This window comes from Conger conger, chromosome 1 (assembly GCF_963514075.1).
Source record: "Conger conger chromosome 1, fConCon1.1, whole genome shotgun sequence".
Lineage (NCBI taxonomy): Eukaryota > Metazoa > Chordata > Actinopteri > Anguilliformes > Congridae > Conger > Conger conger.
Genome location: NC_083760.1, coordinates 50,307,300 through 50,328,565, shown reverse-complemented (window position 1 = coordinate 50,328,565; position 21,266 = coordinate 50,307,300). Strand labels below are relative to the sequence as shown.

Sequence of the window (21,266 nt, the reverse complement as noted above, 5' to 3'; positions counted from 1 at the left end):
GCCCGCACACTGCGCTCCCCAGGCTTTGCAAAACATATCGATTTTAATCACAAATTTGGATTTTCGCTGCGTGAGAAAAGAATGGATTTCGCGAAATGCAACTCAAGAGAGCAGAGTGCCTTCAAGTGGTCGGGGAAAAATCAAAGCGCTTTTCACTAGCGAGCACTTTGATGGTTTGTAGGGCCCGTGGGAAACCGGTTTGGCTCGGCGAGATGCGGACTAAATTCTGGACGCGGCTGGCTGAGACGGGGGAGGCGTCCCGGCGGCAGGTTGACGGGCGGGTGGGCTCACCTTGCTCTTGTCGGGGGAGGGCAGGGCGGTGCTGTCGTACAGGGAGATGTAGGTGAGTCTGCTGAGGCTGGGGCTGGAGCAGTGGGACTGGGGCGAGGGGGGCTCACAGCCGCGCCTGTCCGTCAGGCTGTCGGGGGAGGCCGGGGACAACACCGTCCTGCGGAGAGGAAAGAGACGGATTACATTACATTACAGTCATTCAGCAGACGCTCTTATCCAGAGCGACATACGATAAAGTGCAAATCAAACCCAGGGACAAGTGCGTTGAGGATCCTGCAGGAAAGCACAGCTCCGAGTCCTGGAGTGATCAGGGAGCTCAGCCGACTGCATAAGCCTCAATCTAATTTACTAAAATGACAGTTTAAATTGTATTTTTATTTCATTTTTTTTAAATACTGAAGCTGTAATACGCCATTGCAGACCTCTAAATAACAGGCATATGGGAAGTTTGGGGGCTGATGAAATTAGCCGTACATCAACCAATTAAAATGTCCATGTGCTGACATAACATGAACACAAGAACGGGCCTTCAAAAAAAGAGTGATCTGGGGTAAGGGGCGTAGGGTAATGTAATTCAGGGAAGGAGGGGCTTAAGAGTACAGTGATTCAGGGAAAGAGGGGCTTAAGAGTACAGTGATTCAGGGAAGGAGGGGCTTAGGGTACAGTGATTCAGGGAAGGAGGGGCTTTGGAGAAGAGTAACTCAGGGGGAAGGAGGTTCAGGGCAGAGGGATGCGGAACGAGGGGCTTACCCATCAGCACTGGGGAGGGAGGTCTGGCTGGGGGAGGAGTGCGTGAGCGGGGAGGTGGACGGTCTGAAGGCACAGTGGGATTCCTCCACTGCTGCAGGGGCGCGCTCCTGGGGAGAGCCCGTCCCCTCCACTGAAAAACAAGAGCAACAGTTCACTCCCATCTTTTTTTGAGGACAAATCAAATGTTTTGTTACTTATAACGGAACACTTTCACAACAACGGAAGACTAGAATGAGCTATTGGTTGTTCATTTTAAAGAGCGATATACCTAGAACCATATTGTCCCACCTTCCGGAGCTTTCTCCATTAGCACATTACTGTGAAATTCAAGCAAACGGCCATTTATAAGGATTACCCGAAGGCAGCAATGTGTGAGAACTAAAACATGAGAACTTGTGCAGGGTGTGTCAATTAGTAGACCCCCAAAATTGTGGTTTTAAGAAAAAATGCTCTGCATTTGGAGAATGAGAAGGCCATGGTTTGCAGTAAAATATTAACTACTTAAGCCTCACGGCTGAAATGAAATGAGAAGAGCGCAGGACGTGTGGAAGTGACTGAAGTGACAGACTGAAATGAAAAAGAAGGAAACAGAGGCCTTCTCCACAGGTGGACACTCACCAGCGTTCCTCTGAGCTGAGGGCAGGTGGCCCTGCGGGGCAAAGCCCACGTGCTTCTCCACAGCACTGGGGCCCGGCGGTGGTTCTCTTTTAAACACGCCGGTCCCCTGGCCCTCACGCCCATCGGTCCCCTGCCTGAAGGGGTCGGAGACAGGGCTTTTGGGGGGCAGTCCCGAGGGCGGGTCCCGCAGGCGGGGGGAGGTCGTGGGGACGGAGGCCGGTTCGTCCGGGAGGAGAGAGTGAGAAGAGGGGGCGGGACTGGGAGCGGTGGCCGTGCGGTCTTCTGCCACCTGGACATTGCCCCCATTTAAGACCGCAGGGCTGGGGGCCGCCTGCGCAGGACGGCTCCGATTCAACGCGGGCTTGCTCACCGAGCCGGAATGGCCGCCCTGCGCCGTGCCGACCGCCCGCCCGCTGCCATTAGCGTTAGCGCCGGCGGTGCTGCTAGCCTTCGGGCGCGGGATGGAACTGCGTCGAACGTCTGACTTCTTCCCAGTCGCCTCGCTGCCCCGCGCGCTCGAGCAGGGGGCAGCCGCGGACGACTTCCTCTCTTTCCGAGCGGCTTCGGGGTCCTCCTTCCCAGCAGGGGGCGCAGCGGCGTGGGCGGAGCTCCTGCGGGAGGCCCCGAGGCCGTCGGCCCAGGCCAGGATGTCGAAGCTGTGGGGGGAGGCGGAGCGGTCGCTGTCGCTGCCCGAGGTCTCGGCCCGGCGCAGGTACTTGGAGACGTCGAAGGCGCTGAGCTCCCCCGCGCACGTGCTCCGCTGCAGCGCCTCCAGCAGGGCGCTCTGGTCGGCGGGGGACAGGGCGGGGCTCGGGGAGGGGCTCGGCCCCCCCGCCGGGCGGCGGCTGCGGTCGCGGTTCTTCTTGGACAGCTCCAGGATCATGGCGGCCAGCTGGGCGGGGTCGGAGCTGAGGGAGGCGTCCGCGATGGCCATGGCGATAGTGCTGATGCTCAGGGGGTTGGGGGAGCCGCTGCTCCCCGCGGGGGCCGACTGGCGCTCTGGGGCCGGTGGCCGGGGGTCCTGGAAGAAAGGACGAATTGGGATATTTTTACTTCTTTCCTCTCAATTGTTTTCCAACCAAAATCGAACCTGACAAGAGCTCTCCCTGAAAAGTTTTTAGCCATTTTGATTTCAGAGGTTAAGTACTGTGAAACGGGCTGTGAAACATAGCATATTTACATAGCAGTTACATATGGTACTTACTGACTTGGTTTCACCGTATCACGGAAATATAAGTAGTTCCCTATTACATTAAAGTAGCTGTGTACTTAACCTAATAATTACTAGGTAATTAATGGTCTGTAAAATAAAGCTTTAACAACCCCGGTTAAAACAGGAAGGCCTCAGTATATTTTACAATTACAGACCTTTGCTTCTTCCTTTTCAACGGCCAGGGGCCGCTCGTCCTCGTTGTGAGCCGGTCTTTCAAACGTTCTTTCCACGGTCGGCTGAACGGTCTTGTTCAAATCCTCTGCACATGCAAGGGATGAAAGACGACAGGATAAAGAGTCATAAACTTTCAGCACAGAGAACATTTGTTTCACATCCACTCCTGCAGTGAAATGTCTTTTGCAGGCCACATAAGTCTGTTTCCAAGCTGCCTGCGCCAACTTTGGAAGAAATCACGCACGTAGACCGTGCCAACCGCGCTGGCCACTCAAGCATCCGCAATAGACGCGATTTTCAACAGAAACTGCCAACTGCCATACATTTTAAACAGGGCAATTGTCTTATTTATGAGGCACCTGCCAACATATTATGCAATCGAATTTCAGGAAAATATCAGGTTTATGCTAATATGCCATCTCTTTACAATGGAATGAATGAGAATGAGAAATGGTTCAGGATCATTATGCAACTAAGTGAATTCTACTGTATTACTACACTGTTTGTACCAATATGTGCAGGATGCCTGCCCACCCGCCAGCCCCGCACTTACAATGTGCAGCCAAAGAGTTTCATCCTTTATAGCCTACACCTCAATGTATCGTGGTGGTTTCTTGAAGACTTTACTGAACTGTTTGAGAACATCTCTCAATGCAGCTAAATAAAGGGAGACATTGCATCAACAGGGAGAGCAAAGCCGGACCGGCCGAGGTTGCGGTCACAAACGTCACCACCTAAGCCCTGTTCTGAGCCCCGGAAAAAGAAAAGCTGACAGGATGACAGCCCCCGGAAGGGAAAAATAAACGTTAAAAGGAGGAAACTCTACTGGAGGAAAAAATGCACCAAAACAGGAAATTAAGAATGTCTCATTTTGTTCTTACATGCATAGTTACTTTTAATAAATAAAAATTGCTTCAAAGCATGGCTGCAGCCTTTGTTTATAACCACAAAGCAATGCACCAGGGCAAAAATAAGAAATTTTGAAAAAGGAAACCAACACAATTTTGGTTTGTTAATCTTATTTCCAGTGGAGGAAAATTCTAGCTGGGGGAGCGGTGGATGTACCTGCGTTCATGGTGTCGTCTCCGTCGCTGTTGAGGAGGGTGTCGCTGTGGACAGAGCTTCCTCTGGAGGAGAAATCTGAGGGCCGGATGAGGGCAAAGGGCTCCCTCTTCTCCGGAGAGGTGATGACATAGCCGAAAGAAGGCTGGGGGCGGAGCGGGTGAAAACATTACAGATCCAATCGCCCTCATTCACACGCACTCACAGCCTGCAGACAGCCATCCCCCCTCTGTGGATGACTAGCCCTCTGTGAGACTGTCGGGCACTCAACAAGAGCTGGGCTGGGCACTACAGCATTCAGATATCAGGAACAAGTCCTTTGATCAAATACTCAGAGCTTAATTTAATCTCACTGTAAGACCACTCAGATCCTTGCTTAATGTCCCGGGCGCCAGATTCAGGGCAGTTAACATGCGCTACAAATTCAAACACATTTTTTTCCAAGAGAAGCAGCGGTCTACCAGGAGACGAGCATTCGTGCCGAAGCCAAAGCGGGGATAATCAGTGGCGAAAAGAACATTACTGAACAGGGCCCAGAATGTGCAGCTGCATACACATCATAAACCCAATACACTAACAGTTATTCAAGCAGCCTGTCTATATACAGTAGCCATCACTCTAGCTAGCACAAACCATTACCTGCAAATAATATAACAAGAGAAATAATATTGCCATCAGTGAATTATTTCTATATGTAGTAACTGTTTTACAAAAGCAGTAGGGCACTCGAGGCATGACATTACATTACATAATTGGCATTTGGCAGACGCTCTTTTCCAGAGCGATGTACAGTTGATTAGACTAAGCAGGAGACAATCCTCCCCTGGAGCAATGCAGGGTTAAGGGCCTTGCTCAAGGGCCCAACGGCAGAGCGGATCTTATTGTGGCTAAACCTGGATTAGAACCACCGACCGTGCGTGTCCCAGTCATTTACCTTAACCACTACGCTACAGGCCATGCTGTCGAGGTCGTGAATACAGTCACGGTTAAAGGGATTTAGTCTTCAGTTAGAGACAGTCGCAGAGGGCACTGACCCTTTTGACGTGGTCCTCGCCCAGGCAGCCCAGGGCCTCTGACCTCTGCTGGAAGAACTCTCCCAGGGACAGGCGCAGGTAGCTCTGGTTGCCCCTCTCGAAGTCGGAGGAGACCTGGGATCCCCTCATCAGGATGTGGTTACTGCTGGGGTGTCTCCATGAGGTGTCTCCCAGACCCAAACTCTGGCTCTCGGCCGTGATCTGCTCCTCCTGAACAAAGCACGGAGGCCGATTAGAACAGGGGACGGCAAAGTGTGAATTTCTTTATTAACTTATGTGACATGATCTGTAGCCTACTGTGGTTAGGAATACAGTGAAGTATTTGGACAGCAACAAACTGTACCCTAAAATTGGAGGGGGGGGGGGGGGGGGGGGCAGTTAATTCTATGTAGAATAAGGGCTGTTCCTACATGGTTCATCCATATATACCCTGAACCTAAAGCTGAAAGTCTGCACTTTAACCACATACTGATTTTTCAGCTTTTTTTGGAGAACAGTGTGTCACTTTAAAAAGTATCACTCCCCAAATACTGCACTGTCTTTGAAGAATATTTGAAGCATTTCACAGTGAACGAAGGTTGTCTGTATCGAGGACAAAATCACGTCAATTCCTTGCGTTTCATCCTTATCCTAAGAGAACAAACCTGAGACCCTTTTAAAGTGGAAGGAAATCTAGGCCAAGTTAAAGGGAAAGGATATCTTTCAAGCGATAGGAAATCTCAGCTGAACAAACTTCTCAAACTCCATTCAACGCTACACGAAAAGGCAGCATTGAACTCTTAAATGGCATTTACATTTTGCCATTGAGCAGAAAAACCTATTCAGAGCGACTGACTCGGATTACCTTTTACACTCAATACAGCCGGATGTGGTACTTAAGCAAATAACTTGTTCAAGGGATCACAGACAGGGACCCAGCTCAGAACAGAACCCAAATTCTTCACAACAACAGTTTCCTTGCCATTCATAAGCACAACCATTCATCACTTAAACAGTCAGTCACATTTAAATCATGCCAAGTGCTCCACAGTTCAATGCTAATGGAATTGATAACGAATGACAAATACTTGGGATACAATTCCACCAACTAACCTGTATGAACTGGTTCTCCTTCTCAAATTCCACCTGGTCTTCAATTATCTTCTCAATGGCATTACCTGTCAAAAAGAAGGTCGACTAAGAAAAGGGGAAGAAAGGTTTCATGAAGAAAACGATATGCCTGTAAAGGCAAGACCTGATTCACCACCATGTCTACCCATACAGTACAGTCCTGTAGAAAGTGACTAGAATAGGCAATACATTTCTGTGACTGTATATCCATCTACAATTACACCTTGCCAGCCAGTAGAAGACTGGCTCCCCCTCCACCTGAGATTTACCATTGGGTAGTTTGTTCTTCCCACTAGGGAGTTTTATTTTATTTTAATAATTTTTTTTTACCTCACGTGTTTTGGGTCTTGTTTTTGCTACTTGCTGCTACTCTGTAAAGCATCTTTGAGACAGACTTCCGTAAAAAGCGCCACAGAAATAAAACTGAATTGAACGGAATTCAATTGAGAATGCATCATGGCCACGTATATTAGTTCAGACGCATAGGAACCGAGCTTATTGCTGCAGTCATGATTCCAGTTAGCCAATTATTGGCCCAATACTTACTGCCAGAAATAAACTCTTCGGTCTGAAACTGGTTGGCGACCTCTTCCGGAACTTTAGCCTCCGCCTCCTTTTCGAACGAGGAGTAATACGCCAAGTCAGTCACCCATTTCCCCTCCTCGTTCTGGTAGACCACGTTATGAGTGACGTTGCCCCCTGACAAACAGAGGAAAAGATTTAATGACATGAATCAAAGTCACATGCTGGGAGATTAAAAACCCAATCTCTTAAAAAAGGCACAATGGCTTTTAAGAACTCAATTGCTTAGTTTTACAAGCCTCATACATTTGCCTTATAAGGCCATTAGTGCCATGTTCTTAACTACACACTACAATAGGTAATTTCAGACTTCTATTGGTCAAGAGAGGAACTGACCGTTAGAAGAAAACACTCACAAATCACAACACTGCTTATCCCTCCTCCATCTTGTGAATGACATTGAAACACCCCCCATACCAGTGGCTGCAGCAATTAGAACCAATTTTCAACCAATGAGCTTGAATTACTACAGCTATGCAATGTTTTGGTAATGTTGTACTTTCACTCACACTTAAACACACTTTTCTCCTGTACACCATACTCCAGAGTGCAGGCCGACTGAAGCGTGTGAAGGTGTATAAAAAAATAATACCTATTCCAAAAGTTTGTGCATTGCAAATGGGCACTACAAAGACCTGGTGGTTCTGTACTCACAAGACAAGCCTTCGATATAAATTTCCTTTAAGCTTCAGTAGGATGCTTTGGCTTTCAAGTCGCTGTGAGTGTACAGAGCCAGGAACACGAACATCAAAAAGAAAGCTTGAAAGCTCTTTGATATCCAGGGTTCCCCACAGTCTTATTTAACTATAAAAACAACCTTTGGTCATTAACTCTGCGGCACATGGAAAGCTGCATTTTGAATAATACAACAGGGGACGTGTGGTCCATCCTAATATAGACTCACGGGACCATAGCTTTGCTGTATCCAATAACATTCCAAAATGAAATTAAGATGATGTCAATATACACTCAGCAAGCACTTTATTAAGTATTTATTACTTATGTTTTAGATTTCTACAGCTGCAGCCTATCCACTTAAGAGTTATGATAACTTGTTTGTTCTGCATACCACTGTCGTAATGTGTGGTTACTTACAGTCACCGTCCTGTCAGCTTTGACCAGTCTGGCCATTCTCCTCTGACGTCTCATTAACAAGCCATTTCTGTCTGCAGAACTGCAGCTCACTGCATTTCTTTTGAGTTTTTTTTGCACCATTCTTTGCAAACTGAAGCTCCTGACCCTTATCGACATGATTGCATGTATTGCACTGCTGCCACACAATTGGCCGATTAGATTGTTACACCTACTTATTCATGTGATTAAGTAATAAAGTTACTAATAAAGTGATCAGTGAGTGTATATTTATCATTTATGCCAGACGGTTACGCAGCATTTTTATTGCAATATTTACATTTTCCAAATATCTATGAAAATAAATTCCTATTTCTAGTAAACCAAGCAAGCAGCATTTGAATTTCACAGCAGGAGGAACCTGTGAACGCAGTGCTAATTCTGCTGGACGCATGGCACCCATTTCGTGGGGGCTTATTTTTCAAGCAAGTGAGCACAACTCTGTAGCTATACAAAAACGCTTAACGCTACAGCGAGCATTTAACTTGTTTTCCTCGTATTTTCTCACATCTTTCACTCCAGACATTTTTATAAAATAATTGACTTTTCAATGATTCTGAAAAGTTCTGCATGGAGGAATGGTCAAAAATCTCAGTTCTCTAAACTGATCACAATTTACAGGAAAAGACTTGGGGCAGTCATAATAATTGGCTGTCAAGCCAATAACTGTAGAACCTTTTTTTTGGAGAAAAATAATCCAAAATATTCTGTATCAAAATTTGTCTAAATAAAAAACCATCAAATAAAGAAAGAAAAAGATTACAGCAAGCGCATACAGTATTTTTCATTTTAAAATGTAACTAATAAAGGAGTAATTGCAACATCACTAACAGCGGTAAACAGCACGGTGCGCTCACCTTCCTGGAAGTCCAGCTTCGCGCTGTCCGGGGGCCGGTCCCAGATGTCGTCCCCCACCTCGCCCTGCACGGTCTGGGACAGGTACTTGGCCTCCAGGGAGGCGGCTCGGGGGTCTCCCTCGCTGTTGCTCTCCGAGGGTTCGGGGGCCGTGGAGAAGCCGCAGGGCCCCCCTCGGAGCCCCAGGGCGGCCTCTTCCTCCTCCGCCTCTTCGGGGCTCCTGCCGTGGGACTGGAGAGCCTGGGAGATGTGGAAGGTGTTCTGGAAGGTTCCGTGGAGCAGGCTGAGGCCCGACGCGTCTGGCGGTCTCCAGGGCCCCCCGACGTTCCACAGGTATAGCGAGTCCAGCTGGGTGTCTGCCGCTGCGGAGGACTGCGCACTGTCCATGGCGTCCTGAGGGAGCGACCGCTCCAGTGAATAAAGCTACTCACCCCACTGTGAGCCAGACCCGGGTCACATACAGCGCAGTCCATATGTATTTGGACAGTTGGTGCGATTTCTGTTCTTTTGGCTCTGTGCTCCAGCAGATCGTATTTGAAATTAGACAATGACAATGAGGTGCAGACTGTCACCAGTCATTTAAGGCCCTTTGACTCGTGGTCCTTTCATTTTAGGGGGACAGCTGGCTTGTCAGCAATTTCTAATTAGTTAGGAGTATAAATTAGCTTCCTTAGCGCAAGCATGTATACTACCGGTCAAAAGTTTATGGTCACCTAGTCTTTTTTCTGAATTTAATATTTTATTTTCTCCGTTTGTAATCAAACAATTCATATGTGGTTAAAGCCCAGACAGCTTTTATTAAAGGCCAATTTTATACATTTTGGTTACACCATTACAGCACTTTTTCTTTTTTTTGGGATTTTTCCCTTTTTCTCCCAATTTGGTAGCCAATTGTACCTCGTCTGATTCAATTGGCGGTAGTAGTATTAGATGCACCGCCCGTACCCCGTCCCTCTGCGGCCCGAAAGGAGAACGACACGCCTTCTTCAAGCCGTCTCGTCTCGTCTCATGCCCGTTGCCGTGATTCCGAGGTGTTTATATTGTATATAATATATTGTTTATATTATATTGTTTATATTGTATATAATATATATATTGTTTATATTGTATTTTTTATATTATATTGTTTTATATTATATTGTGCGGCGATCTACTAACCCTGCCAAGTCCCTCCCTCTGGAGCAGCGAGCCAATTATTCCTGCCCCACGTGAGCCGGCCAAACTTGGCTTTTTGGCAGGACCGAGAATCGAACCTGGGTCCCCGGTGTGCAACTGTGCAAGTCTGCTGCGTCTTAGCCTGTTGCGCCACCACGGCTCCGCATTACAGCACTTTTTATATGTAGTACCCCATTTCAATGTTTGAGACAAATTGACATAATGTCAAATATGCAAAAATGCTTGCATATCCTTTGCATGCCATGACTTCCTGATGCATCATTTGATATCGTGGACCCTTGATGACTTAAAAACATGTAACAGCATAATTTAGAGCTGAATCTAGTCCAACCGCCCAATTCCCATAGAGATCCATTCAAATGCAAAGAGTTTTAGTATCGCTTGTAGGAGAAACTGAAAATAAGATGATGATCAGTAAGTCATGGCATGCAAAGGATATGATACCAGATATATGGATAAGCCAGACTAATCAAAAATACTTGAGAAGCAAACTATCCAATTACTGTTGGTCCATGGGGGACCATGTACAGAAAGGGATGCAATTCCCATACAGATCACCTGATATGCATGTAAATGCACTCAAATTAAAGGTGACAGTCATATTCAGTTTCATTTCAATGTGCTGGTGCCAAAAAAACAGAATGTCCAAATACTTGTATGTTCAAAATCAAAACTTTTTTTAAATTTACTTACTGTAACTTCCATTTGTAATGAACTGTGTTAACAAGTGTTGTTTGAGGGTGCCATTTCTATTGTAAAGAAATTAATGGTAGCATTTCCCGATTGGGTGAACACTGGCTAAACTGACACTTTAAAAGACAAGCATTTAAAGGAATGCCTTTATGAGCCATATCATCACACCAGCATGCGTGACAGCACAGCAGCAGAAAAGCAGTTCCTGGTCTAGGTGCTGGAGAAAGTGGATATCAGCAGAGCTTACCAAGGCCTCCTGTCTGTCCAGAGTCATATTCCAGTTGACAGGCGACACCCTGGGTGGCCCAGAACCCGAGGCTGCGGAACCAGCCTCTCCTGTACCCACTGGGCCGACACGGTCCCCCATCTGAAAAACACAGATAACAGGTCTCACACACGCACCTTAACTTTTACCAACTGGGTATTCCTTTGTCTGGGTTCAGGGTTCCAGAGAAAGGGTATCAGAGTATCACAACTGCTAAATTCCATCATGTTTAAAATTGTGGGGAAAATAAATGCCTTTACCACTTTTAAAGCGTGCAAAGAAAACGCACGGTCATCGAACGACACAGTATGCTAGCTGCAAGTGACTGACATGGCATTGCTATCAGATCAAATGGGCCAGCCTATATATAGCCTAGCGGTTAAAGGTGCTTGACTGGGACCTGGAAGGTTGGTGGTTCAAGCCCCAGTGTTGGCACAATAAGATCAGTGTAGCTGTTGAGCCATTAACCTCACAGTGCCCTAGGGGGGATTGTCCCCCGTACCTGGCTGTGTCCCGGGACGCTGGCCCTGCCCAGCCCAGGGAAGGCCGGAACGCCGGCCCCATCCTCCACCCCGCCCGCGCCGCTGCCCCGCAGAGAGTCGTGGGCCGGGCCGGCGCTCGGGGGCAGGGGGATGGTGGACACGCCGCCGTCGTTTCCGTCATCCTCACTCCCGCTGCTCCCGTCTCCTCCCCCCCCGCCGTCGCCTGGGGCAACAGAGCAAGCCGAGTCAAAACCAAGTATTTTCTGGTGAAATGGATGTTATCACAATATTAACAAGTATGATTTCAGAAAATAATTTCCAGGGAGAAACATGCGATCTTCATTTGAGACTCATTTTTACAGAGGACTTAGAGAGTTTCATCACGTGACAATCGCCTGAAGCTCAATATCTGCTCAAATAAAGAGCTTGTGGTGGAACAGGAGGCCCCCTGTCCTGGTTGTCAACCTGGGAGAGGAAGTGAAGAGGGTGAACTTGTACAGGTATCTTGGGGTCCAAACCACAAAAAAACTGGACTGGACTCAACACAGAATCCACTTTGCAAAGACAAAATGCGTTGTTGTTTTGAACCAGCGGGAGGCAGCAATTCACTTCCCAAAACCTTCAGAATCTCATAAAACACTCGGTCTACAATGGAATCTTCTAGTTTCCGTTGTACTGACTCTGGCCCAGATAGAAAGCAGACGGTGTGTTTCTGTACACACAAATCTATTTTGCCTGTTAGGTCACAGTGACCGTGAACTTCTAATCAGTTCATCCTTGAGTCAAAGTGGATGTTTGTGCTAGATGTAATGAAATTCCCTCCAGGCGTTCCCGAGTTATCGCATTCATGAGAATGGGATGGATTTGAAGTCACAGTTACCTTAACCTTTGACCACCAAAATCTAATTGGTTCATCCTTGACTCCAAGTGAACGTTTGCTGAAAGAATTCCCCCAAGGCTTTCCTGAGATATCGTGTTCACAATAATGGGACGGACATACAGACGAACAAACAACCCGATAACATAATACCTTCAACCACAAGGTTGCACTGTGTTCTTGGGCACCAAATTTTCAGTGCAAGTTGTATTTTTAACAGTATATTTCAGCGAAAAACATCTTGGTATCTTTATAATGTTCATGCTCCTTACCTGTGATGGGTGGGTTTATGACCTGGCCCTCAGCGGAGAGTCTGAACTCAATCCCAGAGTGGGCGGGGGCGTTCCAGATGGTAGCTAGCGGTTCGTCATCCGAGCTGCCCCCTTCCAGACCGGGCCTGAAGTTGGGCCTGTTGCTCTCCCCGACCTGCAGTCCGACAGAAGCGTGAATGCAGTCAAGCTTAACAGCCAGTTTATACTTCATGAAACGATGTATGATCGGCCGACGAATACCGCTACATTGCCACCAACATTCAATTATTGCTTGACTCGATTGCTCATAAAAAGTATGAAACAAACAATAACAATGCATAGCCAAAGTAGAGTCATTTAGGAGTACAATAGATGATACCAGTCGATGACATTTCGCTAAAGTTGCGATAAATTAAAGGAAATGTGAACATTCTATAATAATGTTGTCATGACAATACAGCCAGCAATGGGGTCAAAGTTCTATACAATTTAAGTCTCAGCGACAAGCACAACAACAAATCGTCCATCACTCTAGTAAAAACGAAAAGTTGCTGCTACAGGCCATTAAATATGATAGCCACCAGGGGCACTAAACACTGCCGAACTATAAACCAGCCTTCAGTCTCTCTCAGCTCCAGAGAAACGTCCCTTTCCGCAAACCCTTACCAGCTGTCGGGAGGTGCTGGGCAGCAGGAACCTGGGCCTGGAGGTCCCCAGTCTGCGGGCCGCCTCCAGCTCGTCCTCAGTGTCCTCCTCGTCGCTGGCCGGGCACGAGTCCATGCCCGTGGCAGCGAGCCGCACGTCCGGCATCTGGAATTCATCCTGCCGCCAAGAGGCCATGAGAAATCCACCATGAGACCGAAAACTACCAGACAGCCCCCCCAGATTCAATGCTGGGAAGTGTGTGTGTCTGTGTGTGTGTGTGTGTGTGTGTGTGTGTGTGTGTGTGTGCTGCCCTTCTTGGCGTCCATCCCAACCGTAATGCGTCTCACGCAACGGCCAAGCGTCCGTTCCACATTCCAAACAAAGATTCAATATCAAACAATGGGACACCTTTTCACCAACACCAACTGGTCAGACAGGGATAGCATTTCAACCAGCACCCTCGCTACCCATATAACAAGCACACATACTCAGGGACCACTTTATTAGGTACACCCATACAACGGGTTGTTAATGCAAACATCCCATCAGATAACCGTGTGGCAGCAACCCAATGCATCCATCCATCCATCCATTATCTGAACCCGCTTATCCTGATCAGGGTCGCAGGGGGGCTGGAGCCTATCCCAGCATACATTGGGCGAAAGGCAGGAATACACCCTGGACAGGTCGCCAGTCCATCGCAGGGCACACACACCATTCACTCACACACTCATACCTACGGGCAATTTAGACTCTCCAATCAGCCTAACGTGCATGTCTTTGGACTGTGGGAGGAAACCGGAGTACCCGGAGGAAACCCACGCAGACACGGGGAGAACATGCAAACTCCGCACAGAGAGGCCCCGGCCGACGGGGATTCGAACCCAGGACCTCCTTGCTGTGAGGCGGCAGTGCTACCCACTGCACCATCCGTGCCGCCCAACCCAATGCAGACACAGTAAATTGGGTCAGTTGTTGTTCAAACCAAACATCACAACCGGGAACAAATCTGATCCGACTGACTGATGGTGGAATGATCGTTGGTGCCAGCCGGAATCGCTTGAGTATCACAGCCTCTCAGGTTTACAGAGTGGCCTGACTGGTTCAAGCTGACAGGAAAGCGACAGCAACTCAATTAACCACACGTTACAACAGTGGCACGTAGAAAGTCTAATACATATCCAATAAAGTGGTCAATGAGTATACAAGCAAAAAAAATTACTTTCACAATGAATTAAATTTCGGAATAGTTCACAACATCATTGCCTCCACCTGATCAAAATCATCCAGGAAGTTGTATCTGTTTTTTTCGGGTTCAGCGGAACCTGGCTGAGATGAGTTTTCCACAATTCCAGTCTGCTCCTAGAAATCGAAGAGAAAAAAGAAAAATGAATGAATAAAAATCTGTAAATGACATAAGAACTGAGATAGAGGAAATGATTATGTGCTTTGTATGAATGAAAGGCAGACAGAGCCCCTCTACCCCCCCACAGTCATGTGACAGACTCACAGCGGGAGGGATCTCCTGGCCCTCCACCCGTCCCCTCTGCATGGAGGGCGGGACCAGCTTCTTGAAGTACAGCTCCAGCTCGTCGTCCTGCAGATGCTCCATGTCCAGGTCGTCATCTAAAGACCGCAGGCCGGTTAGGAATGGCACCCATCTCACAACAACACATCGTTAGCGAGCAAACACGCCAGTCACAAAAACCTCTAAACCTTACAGGCCAAATAAACGCATTGCATTCGCATCACAAACCAGGAAAACACAGAGCCAAACCACATCCAGCTCCTCACTCACACGTTTTTTTTTTTTCATTGCTTTTTTCCAATTTCAGAGCAATACTGCTTACTTTTGGTTCCATATCTTTGAAATATAAGCCACTCACAAAGTGAAAAGCTGGCTGTAAATCAATTGTACTGAAATCAATTACAATACCAGACTATTACATACAGTTTGCACCGTAAAATCTATCAGTTTAAAAAAGCTGACATGCCACGCTTTGTTCGGCCATGTCTCTCCTGGGCGAGAGATTGTGGTTACAACGTCACGTATTTGTGTTGGGAGAGATCGGGAGCACCTGTGGCATCGCTGTTCATGCTGTACACAGACAGGAGCTTCTCATTGGCCACAAAGCTGGAGATGCTGCCGCTGAGGCTGCCCTCATTGGGCGAAGTGTCCTCCTCTTCTAACTCTGGGAGAGCACATTTACCCTGTGGGGTGCGGCATAAAAATCTCTGAGGACTTGCATTACACGGTGAACCTTTACAATAAGGTACATGAATTGGCATTAACTAATGTAGTTGATAACATGAATAAATACAAATATATTATACAAATACACTACTTTAGCATGAAAGGTACTTTTTATTAGTTAATGAATTTGTTTACAACCAACTAATATACCAGTTACATTAATATTTATCCAATAAACATACAGTAAACTGATAAGTTAACCATGAACAAATACATTAACCGTTTTTTTCCAATCCAATATGAAATGACAAACTAATGTTGTTAACATGAATTAATGATGTTCAACTTCTCAGTACTTGGTTAACTACATTAGCTCCTGCCAATGAAACCTTTTTGTAATCTGTTACCTATTTAATTTGGTGTAAACAAAACATTTTATATTGTATGCATGTGACATTGACATTACACTTTCTCTAGAGGAATGAATTGTTTCAAGTTCAACATTTCACTGATTCAAAAACCGATACCTTCACAGGCGTAACATCTTTAGCTCCCAGGTGAGAGAATGTAATTAGTCCAGTTGACAGTTCTGGAACGAGAAGCAAGACATCCAATAAGTATGCTTACATCATTCCCTTGATTATAGTTAATTTACTTAATTACTTAACTGACCGATTAATTAATGAGGGGGATTGTAATATGTTGTTCCCTCACAAGTAAAGCATTATTGCTAATAAAAGGTTACACAAACAAGCATTCATGCAAACTAAATAACTGACTTTTAAATACTTACAGCACCCTTTCATATAATCTACCACTTTACTTTGCTGTGACAAATATGAACACCAGGAACATTCCGGTGAAAATGGAATACTTCAGTTTATCATGAACTCGGCAGGGAAACCTCAGCACTTCTGCCATATGAAACCTTACTAAAGAATGAAAGGGGCACTGCTAAGCAGCCGAAAGACAAAAACAAGCCCGCTGAAACAGGCCGAATGGTGGCCTGTCACCCGGGCCGACTATGAGCATGCGCTCTGCATACCGTCCCCGTGTTCAGAAGCACGTCGGGCAGGGGGGTCCAGGTGCAAAGGAGTATCCTGTGTGGGAGCTTTGAGTCCGGCGATGGACTCCCCCTCATCCAGCTGGATTTTAACCAACAGGTCTGACAATCGATGATCAGCAATGAAGTCATCCACACCACCCCTATGAGAGATAAAAAAATATATAGAAAAACACATTTAAAACATATACTGTACGTACAGACACAGAGTAATATTTGGCTAATTAATTCTTTAACCATTCATATTGTTCATTTCCATGAATCTTTAGATTCCAGCAAAATTTGAAAACAAACATTTTTCCAATTAAAAACATTACAAATATGAATTCTCATAAATTACAAACAATTGCACAATCATACACTTCTCTTCCAAATATTGCTGAAAATAAACACTTTTATTATTATACCTGTAATATTGAACATCAGCAGGAATTTTACTGGTGTTTGAATGCTTCAATTATTTCAAATAATTACCTGACCCAGGTCTGACACATGCATACATATGCAGACAAATTATAATTACTGTGTTTTCAGTCGTACCCCCATTTTTTACCGTACACAGAAAGACTGTAGCACATATCCTGCAGCACAGCAAGGACACCATATTTCACACCAACGACATTTTTATGTGGCATATACTTTTTGTAGGCTATATAAACAAAAGTAAGTACTGTAGCAACTATGTTTTGATGTTAGTTGGGCATATTTTCAACAATAAATGAGAAGCTCCAACAGCATCGGAGGTGAAACTCCACAAATAGCATGTTTTTTTAAATATTGTCTTTGTACAGCCGGTTCTGTGGGTCATATCTATAGCTCTTTTTGTTTCTCCACCAGGACAATCAGCTTTTCCTCATACATTTTTGAACAGAATGAACAAACAGTAATGCCGAACAATGTGTTAACTCATAAATACTTTTTGAGGCTGTATATTTTATATAGTTCCCAATGAACATCGTATGCTACAAAGTAACTGCGAAGTGTATGGTGCTCAGAAGCTGGCACCGACAGAAATATAAACAAATAGAACAGATGCATAAAACAACGGATCTGTCTACACATGCTGCATCTGTATCTGAAGAAAAATACGGCCAATCTGCTACCATTCATTTGGCCACATGCAGGCGCAGCAAAGCAGCTGTACAGCAAAATGCTGCATGCAATGTAAAATGTGGGTCATTAGTACCATTTTAAAGTATATTATGAAGTATATTGTATATTATGCATATTATGAACACTCACAGGTCATCTTTGAAACTCAGGGCAAACTTCCCCCTCTCTCCACTGAAGGACTGAGAGTTGACAAGTGACAGCGGTCCATCCTCCAGATAAGATGACTGGATATCAGATATTCTGCAAACATTTATAGATGTGCCGTTATTAATACACAAATATTTTTAAATCACACCAGTCGTCTCAAATGCAGATACCTCAATGCCTTATTAGATCTCAATTTAGTGAGAAACACGGAAAATTGAGTAGGATGAAAAATAAACTTAATAAAAATAAATTATTAAAGTAACCACATAAAAGCCAGAAACTGTTACTTAATTTACACAAGTTCTACAAGATATTAGACCATATATTTTACCTGAATATGCTACATGAAAAATGTAGTAAAAGTACATTATCACCAGAAGTTAGGTCTTTCCCAATTATTGACGCAACACATGGAAATTAGCACAAAGTAGCAACATTGTACCAGGACAGACTACTGCAGTGCTCGATTCACTCTTCAAAATCACTCATGAGCTGCAATTAGTGCAAAATAAAGCAGCATGTATTCTGGCATTTAATTGGCAGGCAGATTATGCTTACCTTTCATCACTAGCTCTAGCACTACCAATTTTGGTTCATTTATATACACAGTAACCAATTTACTAGGTACACTAGTTTGTTCATGCAAATATGTAATCAGCCAAACAAGTCACAGCAATTCCATGCATAAAAGCCTGCAGACATTGTAAAGAGGTTCAGTTGCTGTTCAGACCAAACATCAGAATGGGGAATAAAGGTGATCTAAGTGACACTGACCGAGAACAGCTGATCTCCTGAGGTTTCAATGCACAACAGTGTCAAGACTTTACACAGAACACAAAAAATAAAAGCAGTGAGCACCAGTTCTGTGGGACAATATTGCCTCCTTAATGAGAGGTCGGGAGAATGGCCAGATTGGTTCAAGCTCACAGGAAGCTGACTGGTTCAGAAGAGCATCTCTGAGCACACAATCAACACACAACACCTTGAAGTAGATGGGCTACAGCAGCAAACCATTAAGTCAAATAAATAAGTACCTAATAAAGTGACCACTGAGTGTATATGCATGTGTAGTCAGGGCTGTAACTAATGCTTTAAAAGAGTATAATTAGATTCTTAGAACCATCTTTATTTATGCTGCTCACTGTCTTTGAAGCTGACAAACTACCACAGTATAAGCCAGCTAAAAACAGCTTTGCTTTAATCAGTGACCTGCACTTTTTCCTGCCATCAGTGTTTTCCTCCAGTACCTCCGCAGTAGTTTGTATTTGGCCTCCACCAAAAAGGAAATGAGGGCATTCGAGGCCTCGTTCCTGCGACAGGACAGGAAGCTACGGGACGAGAGAGGCGCTGTCCTGCAGCACGGCCCCACCTGTTGTCAGCTCCGGCTCTAATTTTAGCCACGGTGGAAGCGGCCACTGGCACCCCCAGCCTGGAGCCCAGTGTCACGTTCCCCAGAGTGGCGTTGCCGCTACCCAGTGAGGCAGACAGGAAGCTGGGGAACGGCTCATCTTCAATGTTGTGGAAGCTCTCTGTCATTTTGGGCCTGCTGGCTCCAGTTCACCTGCTGGACATCATCAAACAAAGGAGGAAATAAGGCGACCGTGTCCAATGACAACACTTAAAATCACTCAGTCTCACTCAATATACCATAGGCATAGATGTATTGCTTTACTCAACATGAATCCAGAGTGATATGAACTTCAAATATAAGAAGAAAAAATGAATGATGCCCTAAACAGCCAGTTTATATCCTATAGTTCTGCACATACAGAACATACATAGCATTCTTTCGTAACATATGATGAGCACAATAAAGATATTCCAGAGTTCAGCACCGAGTTGATTTGTTATATTTTCGTGAACAGTGTAGTTTATTTTTTTATTTTTACAGATTACAATTATATAAAATAAGTACAGAAATCACAATTCGTTTAATTTGTTTCTATCAATTAATATTATCTTGCAATATTACGTTGACAGAAGCGTGCAAAATGGAGCTAAATGTCGGATTCGGTGAAGACCGAGCGATTGTGGAAATCACATGATTGTTATTACTTCGAGCAATTCGAGCGTAGTCATCAACTATCTAAGCTATGGAGCTAAATTGGCACAAAACGCAACTTGATGAAGGAGCTAAAGATAACCCGTTAATAAACAGGCTAACTTGCAGAGAACACTTAACGGAAGGTTTAACAGCAACAGTGTTGCCAGTAGCCTAAAGACAGTTTCCAAACTTTGCTGCAAGTAAAGTTATTTCGCAGTCTTCCTCATCCAACGCAAAGTCAAGAAACACAAAGTAGTTAAATGGATTTAACAAAGCCATTTCATTTGAGCAAAGTTTTCACGTTGCAAAGAATAGTTCGCTCAGATTGTTGTTGGCGAATTAGCCAACATTTTAAGTTACTCAAAATGCAAGCCAAAAATGACTTTGCAAGCTCGATCGGTAATTTAGACAGTTTAACAACCATCGACACATCCCTAGCTAAAGCCAAGGTTTGTTTTCTGTGATTATGGACGTACCTTGGTTTCCAGTCCGTCCAGAAAGAAGTTAGAGTATGACCAACTCCAAGATTTGCTCAGTTTGCAACGCCAAAAACTAGTCAGCTAACTTAGCTAGCTTGGAAACTACTAGCATGCTAACGCTAGCTATTTTAAGTGGAAAAACCACTCGACTAAGTTAGATACTCTGTTTGAAGTTGCTTTGAGCAGCACACCTACGCGATATACTTACAGCTAAATAAATATATTTAGGTAGTATATTTTGATTTAGTGGAGAATCAACCCCGTTCTCAACCGCCAAAACTTCAAACTATAGCGGCTTTCTCTCTTCCAGTTATCAGCTTTGCATACTGATCGAAACAAACCAGATCATTGCCCACTCAAGTGTGAGAGTCATCCGGTAGGATTATTCACAGGAAGCCCGCCTCCCGACGTCACTATAAGTAGGCGGGAGAACATGGGCAAGTCACATTTTCATTGGACTACAATGTAATAACTCATAAAATATGTAGTCTACTTGGTCGTTTATCCTGTCAATTTACAGTATCCCGTTTGTACGACTACGCCACTTTTGAAATAGCCAATACTATGTCAACATCAATACTGCTGCTAGCGATAGCGGAATGATTAGATGCATAATCAAGAAACACGAGTCAATGCAAGTTTAATGATATTGCAAGAGTGAAAACTGGCAAGCAGTAATGTAGTAACAATCTCTTATTATTGCACTAAAAGTTTTTTGCACACGCCCTGATCATCGCTCTGTAGTTTTGCGTGCAGAAGCTGCACACATGCTTATCATTCTGTACCCCAATTGTTGCAGAATTAATAACCATTCAGATTCCTGACACATTCCATATCTTGGATGAGAGCCAAAATGAGCACAGCCCATTTGCTGTATCTGGCGATTTAACAGCTGTTCAAAATCCACTAGGTTCGGTTAACAAGCAATGTTTAACTGCACAGTGCGTTTTATAAACAATACTATTTAAATGTGTTTTGCTTATATTGCTTCCATAGTGAATTGAACAACTGGAAATC

At 45.0% G+C, this 21,266-nt stretch overlaps 1 protein-coding gene across 1 annotated transcript in view; it reads right to left on the bottom strand.

The window, feature by feature from the left end:
* Positions 1-20,594, bottom strand: part of cep192 (centrosomal protein 192) — a 46,314-nt gene extending 25,720 nt beyond the window's left edge. Inside the window, exons 1-21 of the mRNA XM_061246485.1 lie at positions 20,247-20,594; positions 19,096-19,290; positions 17,709-17,819; positions 16,449-16,609; positions 15,931-15,992; positions 15,288-15,420; positions 14,720-14,835; positions 14,482-14,571; positions 13,231-13,386; positions 12,586-12,739; positions 11,457-11,659; positions 10,937-11,056; positions 8,823-9,213; positions 6,799-6,951; positions 6,235-6,299; positions 5,143-5,352; positions 4,112-4,253; positions 3,028-3,131; positions 1,660-2,680; positions 1,042-1,171; positions 292-448 (exon numbers count right to left, since the gene is read on the bottom strand). Of these exons, the coding sequence (XP_061102469.1) occupies positions 292-448; positions 1,042-1,171; positions 1,660-2,680; positions 3,028-3,131; positions 4,112-4,253; positions 5,143-5,352; positions 6,235-6,299; positions 6,799-6,951; positions 8,823-9,213; positions 10,937-11,056; positions 11,457-11,659; positions 12,586-12,739; positions 13,231-13,386; positions 14,482-14,571; positions 14,720-14,835; positions 15,288-15,420; positions 15,931-15,992; positions 16,449-16,609; positions 17,709-17,819; positions 19,096-19,262 (3,846 nt within the window). The 5' untranslated portion in view covers positions 19,263-19,290; positions 20,247-20,594. The remainder of the gene's footprint in view (positions 1-291; positions 449-1,041; positions 1,172-1,659; positions 2,681-3,027; positions 3,132-4,111; positions 4,254-5,142; positions 5,353-6,234; positions 6,300-6,798; positions 6,952-8,822; positions 9,214-10,936; positions 11,057-11,456; positions 11,660-12,585; positions 12,740-13,230; positions 13,387-14,481; positions 14,572-14,719; positions 14,836-15,287; positions 15,421-15,930; positions 15,993-16,448; positions 16,610-17,708; positions 17,820-19,095; positions 19,291-20,246) is intronic.
* Positions 20,595-21,266: the final 672 nt, after the last annotated feature.